Source organism: Sus scrofa, chromosome 6 (assembly GCF_000003025.6).
Source record: "Sus scrofa isolate TJ Tabasco breed Duroc chromosome 6, Sscrofa11.1, whole genome shotgun sequence".
Lineage (NCBI taxonomy): Eukaryota > Metazoa > Chordata > Mammalia > Artiodactyla > Suidae > Sus > Sus scrofa.
Window position 1 is genome coordinate 111,140,433 of NC_010448.4, and position 26,205 is coordinate 111,166,637.

General features: G+C 46.8%; 1 protein-coding gene across 4 annotated transcripts in view; it reads right to left on the reverse strand.

The window, feature by feature from the left end:
- KCTD1 (potassium channel tetramerization domain containing 1) overlaps positions 1-26,205 on the reverse strand; it is a 189,676-nt gene that overhangs the window by 92,240 nt on the left and 71,231 nt on the right. Inside the window, exon 1 of one of the 4 annotated variants that reach the window (XM_021093325.1) lies at positions 7,844-9,618. The exons of 1 other annotated variant lie outside the window; for it this stretch is intronic. Coding sequence is in view for 1 of the 3 variants with exons in the window: in XM_013996069.2 (XP_013851523.2) it covers positions 5,671-7,482 (1,812 nt within the window). In the remaining 2 variants the exon portion in view is untranslated. 4 annotated transcript variants of the gene reach the window in all.

The window sequence follows — 26,205 nt, forward strand, 5'->3', positions numbered from 1 at the left end:
CCTCCCCCTGCCCCTTCACACCTTTGGGACACCCCTGTACCCTCACATTAAAAACAACCAAAATCAGTGCCTGGAGAGCCAGCAGGAGCTGAACTGTTTCCAATTGCTAAACGTGAATCATGAATCTCAGAATGTAGTGGGTTTCCAGAAAAAGGAAGCTCCCACTGGGGTTTGCAAAGCAGCCCAAGAGCAAACTGCTGTGATGAAAACTCCAATTAAAGCGCAGACACTCTGGCCTCACTACTGTTTCCGACTTCCATTGTTTTGAAAATTTTGTGACCCAAGACTTGGACAAAATTTAGGATAGGATATGTATTTAAAAAAAAAAATCAGTTACTAAGGTAAATTTGCTGTCATATATAAATGTATCTATTTTCAGCGGGGGGAGAAGGCTCTGTCAGATTGTTAAAGCATAAGCTGAAAGGGAGAAAGTCTGACTGTAAAGAGAGTGTTGAACAGAAAGACACGGAGAATTACTAAAAACCGAAAACACGCCTAACTAGGTTGGGCTTCCTGTGGTCCAAGGATGCGCACTGAGGTCCGCTGTCTAGTTCATTGCCATGGGTGCCAGGTAGTACCACCTCACTGGCAGGTCAGGTCTCATCCCACAGCCCTTCCTCCAGCGAGATATCGCAAGCGGCTTAAACGTTGCTAGACCACACAGAACCTCAGTTTCTGTTGTAAAGGCTTGATGCCATTCAGAGACCATCCTTTCTCAAAGAAGAGCAGGCAAAGTGAAACTTTCACAAATCTGGAAACCCAAAGGGCCTAACACTTTACAAGTCCGTCTGTGCCTCCTGTGATGTTTGTGCGGCGGAGCAAAGAGAACCACTAAGCGTGGAAGCCCATGGTCTTGATGGTTCCCTGCAAATCCCAGCTGAGGGCAAAACCCTGCTTCTTTGGGTGGCACTAAGCAGGTAGCAAGAGGCTCAAGTAACAGTGGTCGAGTTGAGTTCAGCATCTTTAGAATACCACTAGTGTTGCACAAAAACGTTTATCTGCACAATGTTTCAAATTCTAAAGCTATGTCTGCTTTCATTTTTGTTTATCAAAGTCACTCAATCTCCCTTCTTGGACCAATGAATTCCCACTACGCTACCCCCTATCTAAATTCTCCAAAAAAGTCTTTCAAAAGGCATCCTGATATCAATCCAGAGAAGTAAAACAGGTCCTAGAAATAAAAGTTCTACATTACTAGCCTACGTGTTTTGTCCGAAGATTTTCAACAGCGGTAACCACAAAGCAACTCCTATATTGAGTTTGCTTGTGAAATGGTTAAGGTACCAAAAAATAAACTTGAAACTGACCTTTTTATTAAATCTCTGAAGTGGAGCTTTGACTGGTCTAGATCAAGGTGAAAACATACAACTAACAGTCCTATTAGAAGAAGGGGCTCTTTTTGCTTGAAATCTATCTGTAATGATGAGAGGATGGCCTTTTAGGTGACGAGTGTTAGGGGAGCCAGTTTTTAAATCAGGGTGACCCAGAGATTTACATTTTAGATGAATGGCATCCACTTTCTCCTTTGGCGGCAAATACTTCTTTTTCTATCTTCTGGATCAGATCTGATAGATAGTAAACGGACATATATGTGGGTGTGTATCAATTTAAAATTAATACACCTGAGTACTCATTGCAATAGTAATATGCAAGAGTAAAACTACAGACTTCTTTGCCAAATGACAGATGCAAAACATTGAATGCATCTCCTTTTAACTTTCTTTATTTTAACCTCATTTTATTATTTAATAAGGCCAAAATCTTGCCAAGGAGACTACTTGCCAAGTGAAAAATGGATTAATTTATAGAGGTTCCTGGTACAGAAGCCAAAATAGTAGGTGCTCAGTAATTGTTTCCTGAATGAATGAAAAAAGTTCCATACTTATGTTAATGCCATTTCGGTTTTTGTTTTTTTTTTTTTCCTTCTTCTTCTTCAGGCATTTGAACTTTCCATAAAGGAGAGCAAACATTACTGCAGCAAAAAAAAAAAAAAAAAAAAAAAAAAAAAATGAATGTAGCCACAAAGTCCTGTTGAAAGTCAGGAAAATATCCATTTTAAACAAGGTGGCTAATCCTAATCATTCCAGATAACCTACAACTGCCATAGCTGTTAAACACACTCTCCTGTCATGTTTACAGAGGTTGATTCCCTCTTTAAGGGGGAAAAAAAGAGTAACCCTCCCACCTAGTCTCCAAATGCAAAATAAGACTTTGGCGATTATTTCAGTAATACGTAAAATGCATGTTTTTTCTAGTAAGCAGATAGAACGAATATTCCCTCTTCCTTCCCGCATGACAGCACCTGAATGAAGACTGGTTTTCCAGTGCTATCAGCATCCCGCTTCTTCAAAGGCAAGGTCATGAACCACTGGGTGCGCCCCACGGGGAAGCTGCTCTAATTTTCAGCCTAAAGACTCTAAGGACTGACTCTGGCCCCTGGTAGAGTCGACAGAACAGAAACACTGGACATGCACCATCAACCCCAGAATCTTTCCACAAATAGATTTCCCACTTACAGAATTCCTTAAAAGTATTTCTGGAAATAATCTGGGTCAGGGTCACATCAATGCAACTGAAGATACCCTTGTTACAAGCTTACGGATGCTGGTCGGTGTATTTCAGGGAGCTAATTTTCACATTCTTGTTTGGGCAGCAGAGAACGGTGCAGTCTATAAAAACTTTAGCAATAAAACTATGATATATTGAGAATCTAAACTCCCACTAGCATTCTTTTTTCTGCAAATGATAAAGACTAAACTTACAAATCTCTATTATTTCATCTAGGCTGAAGTACTGTGGTCGGAGGTAAGAACATGCTGCGTTTTCTTGCAGAGAGAAGGGTACTAAAGAGCTAGGACAGGGGACATGCTAAACGTTTAAATATGCAGCAAGTAATCTCCAGCTGGGAGCAAAGGAGTTCCACCAGTAATTGGATGGTCTTAGATCCCAACAGCCTTGTGTTGGGGGGGGGGAGCGGGGGAGGAACTGAAACTACCCCTTACCTAGAACATGGACATTCAAGAGAATTCCAGAGTGAACCAGTTAAGGTAACCATCACAGCCATCAATAGCCCCAGCCACCCACCTCCGCTCAAAACAAACAAACAAACAAACAAACAAAAAACAAACCACAACTAAAGCCAGGCACTTTACATGAGTGAAAAATCATAAATTCCCAAATCTCTGTTAATCCTTGAGTGCATTCATTCTTCAACCAGGGCCATAAGTGATACACTTCTTAACACCCTCCAAAAGTAAAAAGAGTTATTGCATTCATAGTAATGAGTGCTTCATTTTTTTGAGAAATTCACAATGTTAAAAAAAAAAAAAAAAAGAAAGAAACATCAGGGTGTGGCTGTGTCATCAAATGGTCCTTTGTGCAATTCACTGTGACTCCACTTGATCAGGTCTAGTCAGTATAAAGGTTAGATAGCCTATGTTTATAATTAAGTAATAATGACTGAAGCTGGAGGTACACAGGGCATTTCCTGGGAATTAATGACCAGCCAGAAGAGTTGTCCGGCCTAGGGCAATGCCTCTGGACAGTAACCCCAGCCAGTTATTAATCCCCAGGAAATGCCCGGAACTTCAGTGGTGTTTTTAATAAATACATGAGGAAAACATGAAATATCAGCTTTGTATTTAAACTAAACATCTGTTTCATACTTAGAATGCTCAGACTTCATAGAGTTCTGTAGGAGTTACTACGAGTCCCCTTAACCTTCTCAATGCTGACAAAAAAAAAATTTTTTTTTTTACCCTAACATTAGTGAAAGCAAAGAGAACAACTTCTTGTAGTATTTTAACTGCAAAGGGACTTAGTTAAGATACTGAGAGGTATAATGATAACATGACCATCAGATGGACACTCAAGTCTATGTTTAACTTGGGAGTCAACCTGACGATACCTCAAGAATAAAAGCATCAGTGCTCAGGTTTATAGAAATGATTTATCTCAGTTAAAATAAAAGACTGTGACAGAGTGATTGCAACCCTTAGAACCAAACCAAACCAACTAAACAAACCCACCTGACCTTTTGTGGATCTTAAGTCATGATTCTATATGCCACTGGTGTTAAGAAACCAGATGCCAGGGGACAACTCATTTCATTATTATTCCAGGCAGGTACATAATAAACTCTCTTAGGCTTTTACCTCTCAATTAATCAGGTACCTCTTGAAATGAGGACATTTAAAGGGTTTTCACTTTATCAAAAGAGAGTGAACACATTTCTGCTTTCAAAGAAAAAGCAAACTCCAATTCTCCTCTCCATCTTTCAAACTCCCTAAAACAACCTCTTGGTCTGTCAGAAAAGACTGTGCACACTGCAAGTACAAAAGACACATAGCCTCCGGGTCTTGTGTATTTTAAAGAACTTTGGTGTTTATAGTACCATTCACAATCCCTTTCTCAGTTGGCCTTGAGGCTTGCTGATTAGCTGGTAAGCATATGAAAGGGTCAGTGTGTCCAGAACTGGAATTTCCACTTTGAAAAAAGCACAGAGGTACCTGACATCTGTTCCTTGAAAAGCCTGCACTACACCTCCAAACTTAGTGCTGAAATTCCTCCTCTTGCTTGATGGCAGGGAGGGCAAAGCTATAAAACCCCTAGTGGCTACCCCTGCCTGAAGAATAGCATAGTCTCTAGAGGGTTTCTGGCTCCTAAAGCAGAGTATCCAAAAGATGAATCCAATTTAATAATATATTCCACTAGGAAAAATACTACGACAAGAAGCATCCAACTGAAGCCCCAGTCCTGACCTAGAATTTGGCAGTGCTTAGAATTAAATAATTTTAGTGTTAAAACAGTTCCCTTATCTTTGATGATGCTGAGATCCAGAGAGGTGAATGGATTTGCCAGAGGTGGCTCAGCCTCTGGGCTAGCGCTCCTACTTTGGTGTTCTTTCCACTCTACTGTGCTGTTTATCTCAACTGTCTAATTTCCCACCACTTATCTGCCCCCTAGACAGTGAGCACCAGGGCATCAAGAAAGACAGCAACATTTGAGTGCCCACAGATCTGAGCACCATGGGGATGGCCTGGCTGGTGCAGATACTACCTTTCCATCTGATGATAATTTGGTTACCGAGTGACATTAGTTCATGAAAACTACACCCCAAAGGTTGCTTCACATACAAGTACACCTTACAGAATAAACTGACACTCAACTGCCAGTCTCTCCAGAACCCGCCCCCTTATATGAAGCGGCAGTGGCACTTTTTCTTTGTAATAAGTGAGAACCTTTTTTCTAACTTCGTAAGCTAGGATGAATACGTGATAGAGTATTTTAGCGGTTACTTTATTCAAATTTATTTCAGGAGCTGCTTCATTTATATGCACTGTATTCCTGCACTCTTTGGTTTATAAACAGGCACTCAACCGGGAGAAGCTGCGACGGTTGGGATGACCCTAAGTTCTGTGAACTTTGAAGTTTTCAGCGTTACTGAGCCGCAGTGAAGATTAGATAGCTTGCCCTCTCCCAGCCTTTAAGGTTAGCTGTAAACTTTCCTGAAAAGCATCAAGAGAGTTAAGCTTCTAAGGGCGAAATCAAATCCGATTCAGTATATTTGCTACTTTGAAAAACTTCCCCCAGCCCAGACCTGCGTTAGCACGAGTTAGTCTCAAAATGGTACCAGAGAAACATTTCATGCATAGAGTTTGGTTTGGTTACCTGGGTGGGGGAAACAATAGCAGGTGAAACTATTGTGGGAGAATTGGTGCTTCTGTGCCCATTGGCTTCTGGAAGAAGAGGCAGGGGGTCGTGTTTCACGGAAACCACCACCACCGCATCCACAGGCTCCGAGGGGCGGATACAAAGTCTTTTGGGGGAAGAGGGGCCGCAGATTTCCCCAGACCCAAACACGGACTCGTACAGAGCGCGCTTGGGCGCAGCCTCCGATTTCACGTCGGGCCCAACCTGGCTGTCTCTGGGGAGGATATAGGTGTTCCCCAGCGAGGGCGGCTGGGGGCGGTGGTGGTGGGAGGAATGAGTGGGGGGATGGTGGGAGTGGTGGCGAGCCGCCCCGTTCAGAGCCTCGGCGTAGCAGCCCTGCGGGGCGGGCGAGCCCAGTTTGGTACCGATGCCCGCGATGCTGTTGAGCGTGGCGATGGACACTGCGCCGATGCAGTGGTTGGTGTAGGTCTTGGAGAGTTTGGCTGCCTTGGAGAGCATCTGCATCCTGGTGCCCAGCAAGTTCTTGCCAATGGCTTTGTTCTCGTACCAGGTCACATCGCCCTCGCTGCAGTGGTCCCGGGGCCGCTGGAAGAACGCCTTGCAGAGGGGGTTGCGCTTCGACAGGTACTTGACGAAGCTGGCGTAAGGGCAGAACTCGGTTCCTGTCTCGTACATGCGGGGCAAGTTCTCCTCGTCGCTGCTCTCGGCGCGCTTCTTGCTCCAAGACGATGAGCGCGATTTGTGGTAGGGCCCGAGGGACTTAAAGTAGACGAACTTGCGGCCGTCCTCGTCCATGGCCAGCCCAAAGGAGTCCTCCTCGAGCTCGCGCTGGTTCTCGCGGCCGCGCGTACAGAAGTACATGCACGTCTCGAACCAGACCTTGTTGAGCAGCCCGAAGGGCGTGTTGGTGCTGAAGACGCTGGAGGTGTAGAGCTTGCGCAGGTCGGCGCGCGTGATGGCTTGCTTCTGCACCACTGGCCCGGCGCCCTGCTCCTCGAGCTTGCGGATGACCGCGGCCAGCGTCAGGTTGGCGCTGCGCAGCTCGGGGTCCTTGGTGAGGTCGAGCGTGCGACAGTACGGGGGCTCGTTGAGGTAGCGGTTGAGGGAGCTGCGGATGCTGATGAGCGACGATTTGCTGTAGAGCTGGCCGCTCTTGGAGCGGGCCTCGGCGTAGAACGAGCGCAGCACGCGGCACAGCGCCCCCTTGTCCATGGTCTCGAAGTCCGGGCTCTGCGCCTTCTCGCTCAGGTACTCCCGGAAGATGCGCACGGCGTAGCGGGTGGCCAGCCGGGTGTTCTCGCTCAGCCGGGCCCGCTCGGGGCGCTGCAGCACGTCGGGGTCCAGCTCGGCGCCGTCCCCGGGCGGCCCACCGCGGGCCCGGGGCGCCAGCAGTCGCGGCGGCGCCTCGGGCTCCAGCGCAGCGCTCTGGTCCATATTGATCATATGGACCGGCTCAGGCTCCAGCTCCTCCCCGGCCGAGTCCTCGGGCTCCAGGGGCTCGTCCCAGTCCAGCCCCATCTCTTCCTCCTCCTCTTCCTCCTCCTCCTCCTCCAGACCCCCACCTCCGTCCTCCTCCTCCTCCTCCTCGTCCCCCGTTATCTGCACCTCCTGGATCTCGTCCTCCTCTTCCTCTTCCTCCTCCTCCTCTCCCGCGCTGCAGTAGTGCGGGCGGCCGTGGCGGCGGCCGCGGCCCCCTGCACCGCGCTCGCCCTCGCCCCGCTCCCCATTGTTCTCGGCGGCGGCGGCGGCGGCGCTGGCGCTGCCGCCCGCGCTGGTGTTACAGTCCCCGCTGCCAGGCATTCTCGCCATATTGCCGTCTCTCTGCCAGTCCTCGGGCAGGGCGCATGCGCTATATTGGACCGCAGCGCTGAGAGCTTTTGTGTTTAATGACCTTCAGCTACCGGGAGGCAAAGCCGGGCTCTTAAAGGAGCCGCGCTCCAATTGTCAGTTGGGAGCGCTGCTCCGGAGGGGCAGCGGCGCGCAGGGGATGGAGGGGTAGGAAGGCGGGGGCAAGTTAGACAGGGAAAGAGTATGGACCGAGGCTGGCTGGACCCTCTTCCTCTCCCACCCCTCTCCCCACTCCGAAGAAAACTTTGAAGGGAAGAAAAAAAAAAAAGTAAGGGGAGGGAGAGCTGTCGGGGGGTGGCGGGGTGAAACACTCCCAACTTACCCTCTGGCGGAGAGGCGCGCGGGCCTGGGCGGGAGAGAGGGAGGGCCGGCGGGAGGGAGGGGCGGTCTAGCTTCTCTAAGTAATGCCCGAGGAGCAGTGCCCCTTCCACCGCCCCCTCATTGCCCCCCGGAGCCGGGGGTTCGGGGAGGCGGCTGCGCCGGGCTGGCTGCGTGATGCTGCTTGGAGAAGTCCGTGTCTGGGGCCGCCCGGAGCCGAGCGGAGCTGGCAGGTTAATGAGCAGGGTGGAGGAGGCACGGCGAGGCCCCGCACCCTCTCTGCGCCCGCGGCCAGGGCGCAGCGGGTGAGGCTTGGGAGCGGGATGGGTCTGGCGGTGGCGGCGGCTCCCCCACCTACTTGCTGGGGGCGAGGCGCGGGGGCCTGGGGCCAGCCACAAGACTCCCAGCTCCCTTTCCGACTCTTGCAAAGGAGCGAAACACGCCCCACGTCAGCCTCATCCCTTTCTACTTTTCCAACAGCCACTTTTAAGCTGTCATTAAAGACCTGGGGCGCTCCCCGTAGGTCTAGGGCAAGTCCGCGCCGGTCCAGCCAGCCTGGGGAAGGAGCGGGGAAGAAAAACTGGGAGGGGTAAGTGGGAGGGGAGACGCGGGGAGCCTGGCTCCCTGGACCCCAGGGACCCTTCCCCACCCGCCCGGGCCACCGCCCCCCTGCCTGGGAGCAAATTGACACAAGTCCCTCCGGCTAGGCGCTCCACCTGGTTGGAGCTAGAGCAATGCCGGTCTCTAAGACCCGTCGGGCGGGCGGCGGAAAAAGTGAACTTGGGTCTCGGCCGCCCCCGCCGCCGCTGCCACAATCCCAGCAATTCGGATCCCGAGCGCTCTCCCGTTCCAAGTTTGCCAACCGCCATTCGTTCGCCCTCAGGGCTGCGCTGCCTTCGGCGCGCGGGGGCGGGCACCTCCGAAACTGGAAAGGCGGCCAAAGAGCTCGCTGGGTCCCGCTTTCCCATCCGAGACACTGTCCCGTTTCCAGCCAAACTCCCGCCCCCGGCGCGCCCAAGCACCGGGCACGTCCTCGTCACCGCCTCCAGATCTCCCGGCCCAGGGGCAGGGCCCGCAGAGCCTCTGGAGAACTCGGCTGGTTTCGCACTGCATTTTAACTTTCTCCTTCTCCGGCAGCCCGAGGGTCCCCCTGTCGCGCCAGTCAACTCCGAGTCCCAGGGGCGAGGGGAACCGACGGGGTCAGGTCACAGCTGCGCTCCCCCTGCTTGGGCCCCCCTGCCTGTAAAACAGCCTCGCCATCTCCTCGAATGCGTCCTGGGATATGCCTCCAAGTCCGAATTCTCAGCAGTTCTGCTGTGAGAGCCCGATCAATTGCCCGTCCGGCCCCCGCCCCCACCCCGGGCCTTCAGTCTTACTTTCAGAGCAGTTTGTAATTTTGCGCATCAAAAGTAACCCATGCGTCAATATGTAATTTAAAGAAAAAGGAAGAAAGGAAGGGAAGGAGGAAGGAAGAAAGGGAGGAAGAAAGGAAGGAAGAAACGGGAAGGAAGACTAGGTCTCTGGGCCTCGTGGGCGTCTAAGTGGGAGGTGACAGAGTCTCCTCCTGCGATCAGTTCTCGCCCTGAGATTGCCTCCTCCGCCCCGGACGCCGCCGAGCTTTGGGGAAACCGCACCAGGTGTGAACAAGTTAGAGCAAGTTCCAGCCTAGCTGGCCCCCTCCTGCTCCTTGGGGAAACACACACACGCGCGCGCGCGCGCTTTCATCCGCCCAGTTCTCCGCAGGGGGAATCCAGGGGTGGCACTTCTCGGGAATCGAACCCGAGATACATCCGGCTTTGTTCAAAATGCACTCCCCCCCACCCCCCAGAAATGTGCAGGAAGGAGCCCAGTGCACTAGGCAGCTGTTAGTAGTAGACGCGGATCCGCGCACGGGAGTTGGAGCACAGCAACCTCACTGGCTATGTCCGGAGCTGGCGCACCGCAGTCTCACGGGCCCTTTGTCCCAGGATGCTTTCAGGTTTTCGGGCTGCCAGGACGCTCCCGCGGGGAATTTCAGCGGTGCTGAGAATCCCGGCTAGTTACCTATAAGGGGCTGCTCCCCAGCGGCCCTCACCGCGAACGCAGTGAGCCTACGGGCCGCGTTGGCTCGGGGCTGCGCTCCCGGCTTGGCCTGGGGACTTGGACCTACGTTCCAGTCCTGGAGCAGAGGAGATCCCCAGGTCTCCCCACTTCTGCGAGCAGCGAGGGTCCCCCGCTCCCTCCTCCCCTGCTGGGCGAGCTGCTTTGAATTGCTCGCAATTTGCCGAAGGCGGTGTGCTGGGTTGGACGCTCCGGGAAACAAAGCAACCAAAAACAGCTCCCAGTTGACGTCAACCTATTTCCAGAAAAGAAAATAGTTTTGTACTCCTAGAACAAAATCCCCCCCAGGGCAGGTCTCTACTGGCAAAAGCCTGGGGGCGGGGATGGAGAACAGCAGAACCAAAAAAACCCACACGCAAATAACTTTTTAACGGACTTGGAAAAACAGCAGCTTCAGATGCTGCCTGGGTATTTTGCAAACAACGGGCAGGACCCCCGCTAATATTAGATATGAAGAAAACGCACCTTGGAAAAGTACCCCTTGGCCTGATTATCTGGCGATTTTGAGTCTGCTTCGTGGCACCAGCTCCTGAAACGTTACCAAAATTCTTTGCCCATAATACCTCATCAAATATTGGGAAAAAACCTCTTCAGGTTGGTGCCTACAGTATTTACCGGAAGAAAACCCAGAAAAATCAAGCAGTTATAAACCTGTTTCCTCTCAAGCCCCCACCCACCAATACCCCCCCCATGTTGCTTATTTTTTAAAACCCAATAACACGGAATTACAGCTGAGTTCATAAAGGAGTTCAAGCCCAGCTTTAATAAATGATCCCTTAAAAACATCCTGTGGTTCCACACACTCAATTCAAAATAGGGAGAATCAAAAAAGCTCTTCTTATTTTGATGAAAGAGGCAATATTGGTTATCTTCTGCCTATCAGCCCAGCCCCCCATTCCTCCACTCTCATTTTTCCCTGTCATGAAGTCCATGTAGCTCACCACTTCAAACTGAGAGCTGCTCTTCACTCCATAGTAAGGAAGGTTTCTTCTTGTGCAGAATAGCTTCTACTCATATAAAGCACATAGCTTCCTTATCTAAACATGATTCCGGTACTGTATGGAACATTTTTATTGCAATTAGCTAACTGTCAGAACTCTTCATTATAAACTACCCTAAGAGGTTTACAACTTCACCAAGATGCTCCACATTTTTTTTTATCTCTGTCATTATCATTATAAAGTGCTGTCTATATATCTGTGCTTCTCCATTTCTCAGATTACTTGAAAGTAGTGACGGGGTTACCTTGAAAGGAAAAACTCCAAATGTTTCCCTCTCATTTTATAACGCACCTTCTTACTTCCATTCAGTTCACTATGAAAGGTTATGCCCTAAGGAACACATTCAGCTCTTTCTCCTTTTTGATTGCAGTCTTCTGACTTCATCTATTTTATAACTGATGTAGTTACTTTCTGTTTCCCCTCCTAAACCAATATACCTCTGTAGTAGGCTGGTGCCCTCCAGTTGTTTACTTTCTTTTTTTTGGGGGGGGCGGGCTTTTGTCTTTTTAGGGCCGCTCCTTCAGGCACATGGAGGTTCCCAGGCTAGGGGTCTAATCGGAGCTGTAGCTGCCGGCCTGTGCCACAGCCACAGCAACGCTGGATCTGAGCTGTGCCTTCGACCTACAGCACAGCTCACGGCAACACCAGATCCTTAACCCACTGAGCAAGGCCAGGGATTGAACCCGAAACCTCAAGGTTCCTAGTCAGATTCGTTTCTTCTGTGCCAGGACGGGAACTCCTCCAGTTGTGTACTTTGAAATGAATGAACAGGATCTGTGTTTAGTTAACTCCTATATTTAGGAAGACATATTTTTGGGGGAAATCTGAAGTGTCACGGATCTGAATTTCTATATTAAAAATAAGGGCAAAAAAAGTAACTACAAGGCATCATTACTGTTTGTAGTAATGTTTGCAAGTTAAAATGATTATAATGACTGCTTTGGTTTAATACTTCTCTGCCATTAATTCCCTCTCTAGTGGAACACATTAGAGGAAGTTATTGCAGAAGTGAGGGACTGGGGAATGGGGCGATCTTTGTATTCAGAGAGGTAAGTTGGGGAGGATTTAAATGGATATATTCAAGAAATGTTGTGGGCTCAGGGGCAGAGGCCAGAAAAAGAATTTAGTTCATCACCTAAATCACTTTTTAGTTCATCACTATTTTTAGTTCATCACTTTTAAGTCATGCTTTCTTGATTTGGTTACTAAAAGATTCATAAAGTACTTTGCAGATTAAATATGAGTTCACATTGAAGCTATTTTGACATATCTTTGTAGAGTTTTACTACTAAATTCTGTTGAATTTAATTGAAGATCATCTTGAATAATTTTTTTCTTAAACTCAGATGAAGTAGAACCCATGTAATCCAAACTATGAGGTGGAAGAAAAGAAAACTCCATAAAAGCAGAAACTGAGTCTTACTTATTACCGCATCTCTGGCTCATTTCCAATATAGTTCCTTCACATATTTTAGCAGAGTGTTTGGTACAGAGTAGACACTCAATAAACATACAAATACTTATGTGTGGGGAGAGAGATAATCGCCACAGAAGATTACAGAGCAGAGCAGTTAAAAATTGCATCTTTGGGCTTGAATCCTTACCAGTCGCCCTCATTATTTTGTTATCTGGATGATAATACGAGTCCCTGCCTCACAGAATTGTGAGAATTAAATGGGTTTGTATGAGTAAAGAATGGAACACAGCATCTGGAACATCAGTAAACATTCAACTATTAATTCTTAGGTATTAAGACTCTAGTATTTTCCAGGTTTGATTATAAGCAAGAAAATGAAGGCCAGAAAGGCTCACAAGGTTTTAGCCACTTGCCCAACGTCTGCCAGGCCTCCATAGGGCACAAAAGTTTTGCTCCATAGCCCAAGCATAAGCGGCTTGCCACACTGAGGTTCTAGGAGCAAAGAATTAAAAAAAAAAAAAAAATTCAAGAGAACAGTTTCCTACCATTAAAATACCTCTATGTGTTATTTGATTTGGAAATCTTGGAAAGCCAGAGACATACTGAGCCAAGGCCTTGGACTGTGAGCACAGCAGAAATAGCCTAAGAAACTGTCACCTCTGTCACTTGGCACCTAAAACACTGGCATTATTTTCCTGGGCTATTGGAAGTAGAGACCCATTTGTGTCTTAGGAAAAAAAATGATAGTGAAGATTTTAGAAGCAAAAGAAATGCCCACAAACCCAAAGAGACTAGAATCAGGTGTTTTCTGTTGAAACCCTGGGCTGTCCTGAATAAATCTCCTGGGGATGAGGAGGACTTTACCTATTTTTATCTTTGATATTAAACAGGTCAGAGTAAACTTACCAAATGATTGGCGGGAGTAGAATTTTTAGTCTCAAATTCCCACCTGGTAACTATAATTCTTGATCTTTCCACCTAATAATCACCTACCAGTCACCCAGGCTGTTTGTAAAACAAATAATGTATGAGAGGAATGTCATTTTCCCTAAGAGAATTGTGGGTTGTTGTTTTTTTTGGGGGGGGTATTTTTTGTTTTTGTTTATTTCTTTTTAGGGCCGCACCCTGGGCATATGCAAGTTCCCAGGCTAGGGGCTAGAGATCAAATTGGAGCTACAGCTGCAGGCCTACACCACAGCCACAGCAATACCAGATCCGAGCCGTGTCTGACCTACACCACAGCTCACAGCAACTCTGGATCCTTAACCCACTGAGTGAGGCCAGGGATCCAACCCACCTCCTCATGGATACTAGTAGGGTTCGTTACCACTGAGCCACAACGGGAACTCCAAAGATAATCTTGTAAGAAAGCAAGTAGACAGAAAGCCTCTCAAAAGCCACAAAAATGGTCGTGTTCTATGACCCAGAAATTCCTTCTGGAAATTCATCTGCTTAAGAAATACCTAATTTTTTTTTTTTTTTTTGTATTTTGGTAAAGTGTGGTTTACTGCATCTGGACTTCTTAGACCAATGAGCTTTGCAGTATATATCATAAAGTGTGCTCTACAACTAAATTTCATCATGTCTTGGACACCGGCTTGTTTACTAGTGTTTGGATAGTGTTTGCAGAATGAAGGAAGGAAGAAGTTCAATGAGTGTGGAATGCTGTCTTCTGTTCTATAGCAATGTCAAGCACCCTTGACAAATATCAGTAATGAAGGTGAAGATAAAATATATGAACCCAAAGGGTAAAGCTCATATTTCAATATCTTCACGACTTTGAGAGTTTAAGGACCAGATTTCGAAGCTCTAGATATCAGAAATCAGTGTCTAGGTATGTCGTGGCAATTCACAGGATGTGCTAAGGAGTAGGTATGTACCTGCCCCGTGGCTGTTTCTAAATGAACTAAAAAAGAAAAAAAAAAAAAAATCCCCTTTTAAATACCCAGAAGCACTAACCCACATTTTGAACTAATTGACTTACTTTTTCTTAGGAAAGCTTAATTTAACTGGTAGGGGCACATGGGTTTATCTGAATATTTAAAGAAGCCCAGGGATGAGTTTGTTCTATTTCTTTAATTTGATGCTGGAGGTCCAGGCTTTGCACCTGATGGAAGAGGCCCGCCTTGGAGAGGGGCAGGGAAGCAGAAAACACTGTGACCTGACGCCTCAATTTTGGAACCGAAGCTTGTAGAGACAGGGCACGGTAGATACCAACATAGAATTCATCATTCTTTGTGTTTACTCTTCCTACGGTCTGTGCTTAAATTAGGATACCCCAGGGGTCACACGTTGTCACTATTCCAAATAAAAACAGACTCCCCTGATGGAGATGGCATCTGTTTGTTTCACTATCTTTTCTCTCTTTATGGCTCAATCCCTGGAAGTAAAAACAACAACACAACAACAAAGCACAACTGTGGTTTATCTTGCTTTCCGGATTGGAAAAGCAGTGGGTGTTTGGAGTTCCTGCTGTAGTGCAATGGGATTGGTGGTGTCTTGGGAGTGCTGGGATGCAGGTTCAATCCCCACAGCAGACACTGTGGGTTAAGGATCTGGTGTGGCTGCAGCTATGGCTTTGATTACAATTGTGGCTCAGATCTGCCCCCTGGCCTGGGAACTCCATATGCTGTGGGGTGGCCAAAAACAAAAAGGCAGTGGGTCTTCGCTGGAAAAGAGAATTAGTATAGAAATCTGGAAAACTATATATACACCATATTTCATTCTTGTTAACATTTAGAAAGTGCTTGCTGGGACTGGTTTTTCCTGTTGACACTCTCAAGTCCTTCTCATGACTATGTGGAGATTGTTCCTAGTTTCCAGATGCGTAGAAACCCGGAGAGCTTCAGTAATTTGCCCAACATCACACAGCTAATGATGGTCTGACTTGAACACACACACTTTCTTTTTCTTTTCCTTTCTTTCTCCTTCCTTCCTTCCTTCCTTCCTTCCTTCCTTCCTTCCTTCCTTCCTTCCTTCTTTCTTTCTTTCTTTCTTTCTTTCTTTCTTTCGTTCTTTCTTCTTTCCTTCCTTCCTTCCTTCCTTCCTTCCTTGGGCCTCACTTGAGGCATACAGAAGTTCCCAGGCTAGGGGTTGAAGCACAGCTGTAGGTGCCAACCTACACTACAACCACAGCAACTCGAGATCCAAGCCACATCTTTGACCTACACTGGATTCTTTAACCCACCGAGTGAGGTCAGGAATCGAACCTATATCCTCATGGATACGAGTTGGGTTCTTATCCGGCTGAGCCACAAAAGGGACTCTGAACACACTCTTTCTTAAATCACAAGATCAGACCCTTCAGTTCTGTCTTTCCCTGCCCAGAAAAAAAAAACACTCTTTACATTTGAGTGTAGTCCATGAATTTGATCTCATGTGGTTTACTGTTTAAGTACTGCACATTTCAAAATCTGTAATTCAAAATATGTAATCAGCAGATTTTTGGCAAACACTACCAAGAATATGCTAAGAGGCAGGACGAGCAGAAGATTCTCTCCGAGAACATGACTGGCCTGAATCCATGGAGGGGGTGAACCTCAATACGTCCACGTGGTCAAGTTTTCCTTCTGCCTTTCTCATAGTTATCTTATTTCCATCCGCCACAGAAAAACACGCTGACTTATTCTTTTTTTTTTTTTTTTTTTAAGGAAGGGCCGCACCTGCAGCATATGGAAGTTCCCAGGCTAGGGGTTGAATCGGAGCTGCAGCTTCCAGCCTACACCACAGCCACAGCAACGCAGGATCTGGGTCGCATCTGTGACCTATACCATAGCTCACGACAACGCCGGATCCTTAACCCACTGAGTGAGGCCAGGGGTCGAACCCACATCCTCAAGGATACTAGTCAGGTTCTTAACCTGCTGAGTCACAATGGGAACTCCCTCGTCAAAAGTCTTCATGGCTCCTTTCTTACTTTAGTGTAAAATCCAAACTCCCCATAATCTTGCCCCAGTCTAATTTCCCAGCATTCTTCCTCAAGTCTCCCTAGTGTGAGTTCAGCCCTCTGTCGGGGAGGACTCCAGAGAGAACAGTGCTGAAAAGGGTGCAGACATGGCTGGGAGTCCCACCTGACACTGATCCTCAAAATTAATTGTGCAACCAGATCCCCTGGGAGGGGTGTCAAAACAGATGCTGGACCTGCCCCCTGTGTGTCTGATGCAGGAGATCCCCCTAAAATATGCAAGCTCCTGGGTGACACAGATGCTGCAGGTTCCTGGGCCCCACTTTGAGAACTACCAGCCTAGGAGAGGTAGGCAAGCATATCTAAAGAGAAGAGTCATCGCAGGAGAGGACAGACGACAGATGGGGTTACAGGTTGCGAATGTTGGGCTCAGTGAGTCCCCCTGAGGGAATTCAGCAGGACCAGGGGAAGGGACTCTTTCACAGGACTCCTCTGGTTGAGCCTGTGATGCAAAAAGCTGTTAGGCTTGAACAAGCCATCACTACCAGCTTCCTTTCCGACTGGGAAATGTCTCCTCTCCTCCCCTCTGGGGATCTCAGTTGTCTAGATTCTCTAAGCCCCAGCTCCAAATCCTGCTTCCCCATGAAGCCTTCTTTCACTACCATTGCAGCCTGAAGCAGAGTGTCACTGCTTTTGACCCTTGAGGGCAGTGCCCCCGTCCTGGGGAGGGTGGGGGGCTTGTTCTGCTTCTCGGCTCGCAGTTGCCCCATCTCAGGGTTGCATCTGCCTTTCCTCCCTTCTACTCTCACCACCTGGGGTGGCCTATCTTTGGGAGGCTTCACAGTGTATGGTGATTATCACTGTTGGCTATACCTTAGAACCACTAGGGGCAGCTTTTAAAAAGTAACAATGTGAAGGCTTTCCCATTGTGGCTTAGCCATAACGAACCCGACAAGTACCCATGAGGACACGGGTTTGATCCCTAGCCTCGTTCAGTGGGTTAAGGATCTAGAGTTGCCATGAACTGTGGTGTAGGTCACAGATGCAGCTTGGATTCCGCATGGCTGTGGCTGTGGTGTAGGCTGGTAGCTATAGCGCCAATTCATCTCCTAGCCTGGGAACTTCCATATGCTGTGGGGGTGCCCCCCAACCCCCCCAAAAAAGTACGTTAGTTCCCGCTTTGGTGCAATGGGATTTGGTGGCCTCGTGAGAGCACTGGGACACAGGTGCCATCCCCTGGCCTGCCACCATGGGTTAAGGATCTGGTGTTGCCAAAGTTGGGGCTTAAGTTATAACTCTGGCTGGGATTTGATCCCTGGCTTGGGATCTCCATATGTGGCTGGGAGGCAAAAAAAAAAAAAAAAGTAACAAGGCCACTGAATGTCTTGAGGGAGAAATGCCAGCCCTCACCCACCACCCCCTTCCCAAGAACAGAGCAAATACGGCAAAATTCTTTAAAAGTGTTTAATTTAGCTGTGGGATGGAAATCCTGTGAAATCAGATTGTTATGATCATTATACAACTACAGATGTGATAAATTCATTTGAGTAATAAAAAAATGAAAAAAAAATAAAAATAAAAAAATAAAAGTGTTTAATTTAGGACACATGGGTGTTCAGGCTCTCTCCTTTTGTGTATGCAGAGCATTTTCTGCATGAAATGGTATGTATCAACGCCAGGTCCTCATCCTTTCCCACCCCCACCAGTCTGCCACCAGAGCCTCAAGATAAAAATGCTGCAGCCAGGTCTGAGGCCTCTAGAGCATCAGTTTTCTATCTTCAAAGTACTTCTTTTTCTCCTTCTGTAGGGCCTCTCCTAAACTGAGGTGGTTCTTGCCCTTGAGTGCGTGTTAGAATCACCTGGAAAACTTGGGGGAAAAATACTAAGACCTAGATCTTTTTTCAGAGAGACTGACTGCCAATTCTAAGTCACCATTTGCTTTCCACCCATCTGCATCCAAGTGTGGGTTAATTGTCATTCCCTCTTATCAGTCAGCTCAGGCTGCCATAACCAAATACCACAGACTGGGTGTGCACTCAACAACAGAAATTTGGAGTTCCCGTTGTGGCGCAGTGGTTAACGAATCCGACTAGGAACCATGAGGTTGCGGGTTCGATCCCTGGCCTCACTCAGTAGGTTAAGGATCCGGCGTTGCCGTGAGCTGTGGTGTAGGTTGCAGATACAGCTCAGATCCCGTGTTGCTGTGGCTGTGGTGTAGGCTGGCAGCTACAGCTCTGATTTGACCCCTAGCCTGGGAACCTCCATATGCCGCAGGAGCAGCTCTAGAAAAGGCAAACAAAAAAAGCAACAGAAATTTATTTCCTCACAGTTCTGGGAGCTAGAAGTTCAAGATCAGGGTGCCATCAGGGTTGGTTTCTGGTGAGACCTCTCTTCCTGGCTTGCAGACTGTCATCTTCTCCCTGCATCCTCACCTGGCTTCCTCTCTGGACATGTGCAGAGAGATCTCTGGTGTCTCTCTCTTCTTATGAGGACACTAGTGCTAGTGGATGGGGGCCCCGCCCTTATGATCTCACTTAACTTTACTTCCTGAAAGCTCCTGTCTCCAAATACAGTCACACTGGGAGTGAGGGCTTCAATGCATGAATTTAGGGGCACACAGTTCAGTCTATGATGCCTTCCAAAGCTGTTCCTCCCGGGATTTCCTGTCTCTGCAGTGCATCCCAGCTAGGAACCCAGTGGTCACTATCACCCCCCCTCCCCACCATTCATAACAAATCCATCTCGTTCAGCTCGCGCCCTCCAGCTCCAATGGCATCACCCTAATCCAGGCATCCTTCACTTTTGTGTGACTTGGGGATGAGAGGAAAAGCCAAGGCCGAGGTAGTGCCAACCCTGAAAGAGGGAGCAGCCTGCACGTGAGTCCAGGCTGTGCTTAGTGTCTTGTCCTTGGATGTCACGGGTGCCCTTATATCTTCTAACTCAGCCTGTTTGTGTAAATGTTGCTTCCTTGAAAACCATCAAACACAGGTCACATGTGCTGCCATCAAGGACCTTGGGAGCTGCCCATCATTCCCCAACACCCACCCCACCCTCCAGCTACCAGGAAGTAATTTCTTTAAAAAAAAAAAAAACAAAAAAAAACACTTGTCTTGGAGTTCCTTTGTAGGGCAGTGGGTTAAATTTCCAGCATTGTCACTGCAGTGACTCAGGTCACTGCTGTGGCGCAGGTTCGATCCCTGGCCCGGGAACTTCCACATGCCTTGGACATGGCCAAAACCAAAATCAAACCACTTATCTCCCATCCTGCACACCTTGGCTTATACTCCCCGGGCCTTGTACTCTTTCGGCCTCTCCCCTAATGGCTCAACTCCCAGAGGTCTTTTGAGAATGATTTTCCACGATGCCCCCTCTTTGTCTTTTGTCTTTTGTTGTTGTTGTTGTTGTTGTTGCTATTTCTTGGGCCACTCCCACGGCATATGGAGGTTCCCAGGCTAGGGGTTGAATCGGAGCTGTAGCCACCGGCCTATGCCAGAGCCACAGCAACGCGGGATCCGAGCCGCGTCTGCAACCTACACCACAGCTCACGGCAATGCCGGATCGTTAACCCACTGAGCAAGGGCAGGGACTGAACCCGCAACCTCATGGTTCCTGGTCGGATTCGTTAACCACTGCGCCACGACGGGAACTCCGATGCCCCCTCTTTGAAGCCTGCCCTGACATCAGCAGGCTTGGGGTTCCCTTTCTCTATATCGAGAGAGTGTAGAGTGATGGTGACATGCTGGGGCTCTGGTGCCAAACAGCAAATCAGATTCTGGCTCTGCTGCTCACATGTTATGTGATCTTGTGCAAATGTCTTCACCTTTTCATGCCTGTGTCTTTGTAGAATGGAGAGCAGTTGTGATAATTCAATGAGTTTCTACGGGAAAAGTGCTCAGAACAGTGGCTGGTACACTGTAAGTGCTTAATAAATGTGAGCACTGACAGTGATATGGGACAGGACTGATGGCCCCATCTACTGAATGTGAGCCTTCCGACAGCCCACTTGAAATCATGACTGTGTCACTTCTTAGCTGTGTAACCCTGAACAAGTCACTCTTCCAGTCTAATTCCAATTTACCTTACCCCCACTCACAGCCTGGGCTCTAGCTCTCTGCTTTGTGCCTAATATCTGGACCATCAAGCCCATTCACGTCCCGGGCCTTTGTCTGTGCACCTCTGCTCTGCCCAGGATGACTTTTCCTCTTACATACGTGACGAGATCTCACTAATCTGTCCTTATCTGACCCAACTCATGTCTTAGAGGCTTTTATGAAGCCATCTCTGATCTTTGTCTTATGCTAATGTGTCCATATACTTCCTTCACAGAGAGGCTCCCAGGTGCCTGTATGTGTGTATATTTTTTAAAGAACAGTCTTACAGGGTCATAGAATACACAATATCTATTCAAAACAAGTCAAAAGGAAACATGGCAGATCAAAAGGAAAAGAGATAACTTGTAACTGTATCCTAAAATGACACCCATAATGAAAGACAGGTCTCCTAAAAAGTTAGACCAACTTTTCCTTAAAGAGTAGCTATTTGGGGAGTAGATGAGCGGAAAGGAGGTAAAGAATCCATGACTATTGGTGGGAGCCTTTGAAGACGGTCAGGTGAGGGTGCTAAGTATCAGATTACCATGTAATTAGGAATCAGATCTGTTCCAGATCATCTCCATCTCTGGCAGAGTCTCACTTTATTTTTTGCAAACAATTGATTTCTTTCATTCATAACCTTTCCCTTCACATGAATACAGTTCTAAGAGGATCCATCAAAGGTTTAGAGAGCATCAGCTGAATCATCTTGTCTCTATATCGTATGTTATGGAAATGACATCTTTATCTTCCATTCTGCTTTTAAAACAGGAGGAAGCAGTATTTTCTTTGAATATGGAGCAAAACTTCTCAGAATATACTCAGGACCTGGGGTCACTGAGACATAGAGAAAGCCTGACAAGAAGTGTCTGAAAGTACATTAAAGAGTTTTTGTTATGTCCATTTGCAAGAAATAAACTTACACTCCTTATTTCAGTGACTTTCATTTGGGGGCATTGGTTTGATTCTTCTGAGTCCCAACTTACTTTTTGGAATAAATTAGACTATCTTTAATTTGCTGCTTGATGCTTGTGTGGGGGTGAGCATGCTTTGTTTCCAGAACTCCTTCCCTGTGAGATGTGAAGTGTTAGTGCCAATTTTTTTTCTTTTTTTTCAAAAGAAGATGGAAGAGTCATGTTTAGCACTGAGGATTAACTCAGCAGGCGTTGCTAAATTCTTTGAAATCATTAGATGAAAGGCAAAATTAGATCTACACTGAGTGTACATGTCATTGCTGTTTTTGTTATTACTGTGGGAATTTGCCAAAGAGTATTTTATTACTGATTAATTTTCTCTCTGGATTTCTGACATCTTACATTCTATTTAGGAAAATTGTGCTTATTTCATAAGTATTTTTTGCATTTCATATCCAAAATAGCTTTTTGTCTTGGTAGAGTATGAACTCTGTGGGATAGTCTGTTTGTTCACTTCCCACACAGTACCTAACATAAACCCAAGCACAGAGTAGGTAGGGACTTACCACCACTGGTTGAATCCAGTGGCTTGCCATTTTGATTTTTTTTTCTTTTTTGTCTTTTTGCCTTTTTCTAGGCTGCTTCTGAGGCATATGGAGATTCCCAGGCTAGGGGTCGAATCAGAGCTGTAGTCACCAGCCTATGCCAGAGCCACAGCAACATGGGATCCGAGCCGCATCTGCAACCTACACCACAGCTCACGGCAACGCTGGATCGTTAACCCACTGAGCAAGGGCAGGGACCGAACCCGCAACCTCATGGTTCCTAGTCGGATTCGTTAACCACTGCGCCACGATGGGAACTCTCCTGAATTTTTTTTTCTTTTTAAGGCTGCAGTTGCCAGGTTCCCGGGAGGTTCCCAGACTAGGGGTTCCTATGGAGGTTCCCAAGCTAGGGGTTGAATTATAGCTGCAGCTGCCAGCCTACACCACAGCCACAGCAATGTAGGATCCCAGCCATGTCTGCGACCTATACTGTAGCTCACGGCAGTGCCAGATCCTTAACCCACTGAGCTGGGCCAGAGATCGAACCCACATCCTCGTGGTTACTAGTTGGGTTTGTTTCCACTGAGCCACAACAGGAATGCCGCCATTTTGAAATGTGATCAAATAGTTGTAATTAGTACTGTTTCCTTGTCCATTAAGTCAACTCAGAATGTGGCACTGTAAACCATTTTCTTCCTGAAATTCCAATTTTCAGGATTTCATAGTCTGCCTAAGGATCCCAGTACTGTATCTGTGGCCTGCAGAGAGAAGTAGGAAGCCAGATTCCATTAGCAGAGCTGCTTATGCCCAGGCTCCTGCCCTGTGTTTTCCCTGGCTGCACTTCCTACCCCACCAGGTCTACACCTGCTCCGCAGAGGCACCGGACCAGTTTCACAGAGCTCCTTCTGGCTGTCCTAAAACAAACCAACAAAAGCTTGCCACTCCGGGTGCACTGCCAGACTCTCAGCTGGTTAACAATTCACCGAGAAAGACAGCTCTGAAATTGCTTCTGCCTACAGAAGGTGACGGTGGGTATATATAGAGATTTCCAACTTGACAAATCTGTTGGGGAAGTCTGAATTTGCATTTTGGGGAGTGAGCTTGTTCATGGAGCTTCTGCAGGAGCATTCTGCTGGAACAGCCTGTGTGCTGAGATTCACGAGGCTGGCACTTGGAAGTTCAGCTTGATTCTACAGGCTCTGTGGTCTGATCCCAAAGTCACAGCCCACACAACTGGCATTTCCCCTGGTGGCTGGGAGACTCTTAGACAATAATCCCCAAGCTCTGGTTTGGAAGTGAGATCTTGAAGAGGAGATGGAAGGGGCTGGGGGAAGCAATCTATTCTCTTCTGCCTAGGAAGCTGTGCCCCTGTGTCCTCTGGCTGGTGCCACAAAGGGCCATGTCCCAAGACAAATGAAAAGGGAATTTTTCCCTGCTGCAGGAGACCCTCTGGGAGCTAGGGAAGAAGGGAAATGAATCTGAGAGTCTTCTGCAAACCCTCTCTTGCCCAGTGGAGTTCAGAGGCTGATGTGGTTTCCCTTGACACCAGCTGCCCAGTGGTCCACAAGCTATTTTTAAGGAAAATATATCTAAATACCAGTGTCAGAGTTCCCTTTGTGGCACAGTGGAAATGAACCCAACTAGCATCTATGAGGACGCATCCAATCTGATCCCTGGCCTCGCTCAGTGGGTCAAGGATCCGGTGTTGCCATGAGCTTAGTTGATGTAGGTCGCAGATGTGGCTTGGATCCCAAGTTGCTGTGACGTAGGCTGGCAGCCGCAGCTCTGATTCAGCCCTAGCCTGGGAACTTCCATATGCCAAGGGTGAGGCCTTACAAAGCAAAATAAATAAATATGCATATAAATAAATAGATAGATAGGTGGATAAAATACCAGCGTCTTTAGAATTGGATGATTTTTGGTAATCTCTATGTAAGGATAAGAAATCTTCAAGCATTTCTTATTGTTTTAAGAAATGTGTTACTAATTCTAAAATGTTGAAATTGAAAATTATTTACATACAAACTATATATCTACCTCCCTGGAATCTATCTGCAATGCCAGTGTGCTTTCTTGAGAGTAAGGCGGTAGAGAAATTCTTATTACTCCAAAGATGGACTCATCTTAGGGGTGATGAGAGGGAACTGCTGTTTTCTTTCTTTCTTTCTTTTTCTTTTTCTTTCTTCTTTTTTTGGCTGCCCCTCAGCACCTGAAGTTTCAAGCTGCAGTGGTGACCTAAGCTGCAGCTGCAGCAACACCAGATCCTTAACCCACTGTGGCGGGCGGAGGATTGAACCTGCGTCCCAGCCCTCCCAAGATGCTGCCAATCCCCTTGGGTGACAGCAGGAACTCTGGAACTGCTGCTGTTTTAGACACACAGTTCTGGTACTTCTCCTTTTAAAATAGTCACCATATCAGGGCAACATAGGGGGAGGGATTAGACATACAAACTTTCAGGTACAAAACAAATGTCATGGGGATATAATCTACAGCATAAGGGATATAGTTGATAATGTTGTAATAACTTTGTATGGTGACAGATGGTAACTAGACCACTCATGGAGATCGTTTGTAATGTATGAAAATATGCAGTCATGATGCTGTATACCTGAAACTAGTATGATATTGTACTTCAATTATATATATTTTTAAATCCACAGCAAATAGGAATTGAATACGCACTTTGAAGATGACTGAGATTTCTTCTATGTAAAAAAAGCAGTTGTCTGTGTGTGTATGAGACCCCATGAGAAGAAAACTGACCATGAAATATATTTTCAAAAAATATTGTTTAGGAAATCAACACCAAGATAACATGGCCTTACTTTCTTACACATTTCTAGAATTTTAAGTTAGCATATTTTAGATTGTTTTCTTCTCTAGTCACTTGCAAGTTCATTCCCTACCTGTTTTTCTCTCTACTGACTAAGGCATGATTAACGGATTCCATAGGGTGATGTTAGATGAAATCCCAAATACAGAGAAAGTAATATAAGTGGAATTATCAAGGGGAAAGACTGGAGGAGTTAACAGTATAAATGGACAAGCTCATGTATTTTTAAATGATTTTTTTCTTTCAATGTTAAAAAAAAAAGTAGGCAGGTAGGTAGTGTATAAAGGCAGTTGATTTGTATAATCATTGCATCTAAAAAAGGGTAATACAAATTAAAAAGTAGAGTAATGAACAGGATCCATTGAGAGCTTAATCAAGGCCAACACTGGGTTTGCTACCTGTTAATTTGTAACTAGTTTGCTGCTACTGATACACTTTTGAGACTGAACTCAATAGAATGGAAGCTGAACCCTGAAAGCCCAGCAAATAACCCTGACATCTTCTTGTGCTAAAAGGACCTTTGCTGATAAGTGTTGGAACACCAAAAGTTGCATTCCAAATGTATCTTCTTTGTGAAAATAAATAGTGTTATTTTTTCTTTTATTTATTTAATTAATTAATTTATTTTTATTTTTTTAATTTTTGTCTTTTAAGGCTGCACTCACAGCATATAGAGGTTCCCAGGCTAGGGGTTGAATTGGAGCTGTAGCTACTGGCCTATACCACAGCCACAGCAACGTGGGATCCAAGCCGCATCTGTGGCCTACACCCCAGCTCATGGCAACGCTGGATCCTTAACCCACTGAGCGAGGCCAGGATCGAACCCACAACCTCATGGTTCCTAGTCGGATTCATTTCCACTGAGCCACAACGGGAACTCCCTATTTTTTCTTTCTTTTGTTTTGTGACATAAAAATTTGCATTGGGTTGGGGGAAGGGAGAGGAATTATTGTTTAACATTTTAGAAAGGCAATTAGTCTGTTAATTGACCCCACCTCTATGGCATAAACAGCATTTCATCATATGGACCAGACCAAGCTAAGGCACATAATTTATGTATGTATGTATGCATGTATGTATGTACTTATGTATTTATTTATTTACTTATTTTTACTTTTTTGGCTGCACCTGGGGCATATAGAAATTCCTGGGCCAGGGAACAAATCTAAGCCACAGCTACAACCTATGCCAAGCTGCAGCAACACCAGACCCTAAACCCACTGCACTGGGCCAGGGATCGAATCTGTGTCTCGCCGCAACCAGAGCTGCTGCAGAGACAACTGCACCACAGAGGGAACTCCTGAGGCACCTTTAATAATGTGTAACTGACCTTTGTCTGATGTGTTGGAATTTACAAAGCTTTCATGTTTTATCTTGTCTCAACTTCACAATAAAGAATGGAGTGCTATTGTTATTCCCCTCCTGACATATAAGAAAATGCAGGCAGAGAGCGCTTAAATAGTTTGCCCCCAAATTATTTAACCTAGGTATTAAGATGCAGTGAACCCAGTACTTTGATCCCAAATCCTATATTCCTTTATTACAGCTACCACCTAAAAAA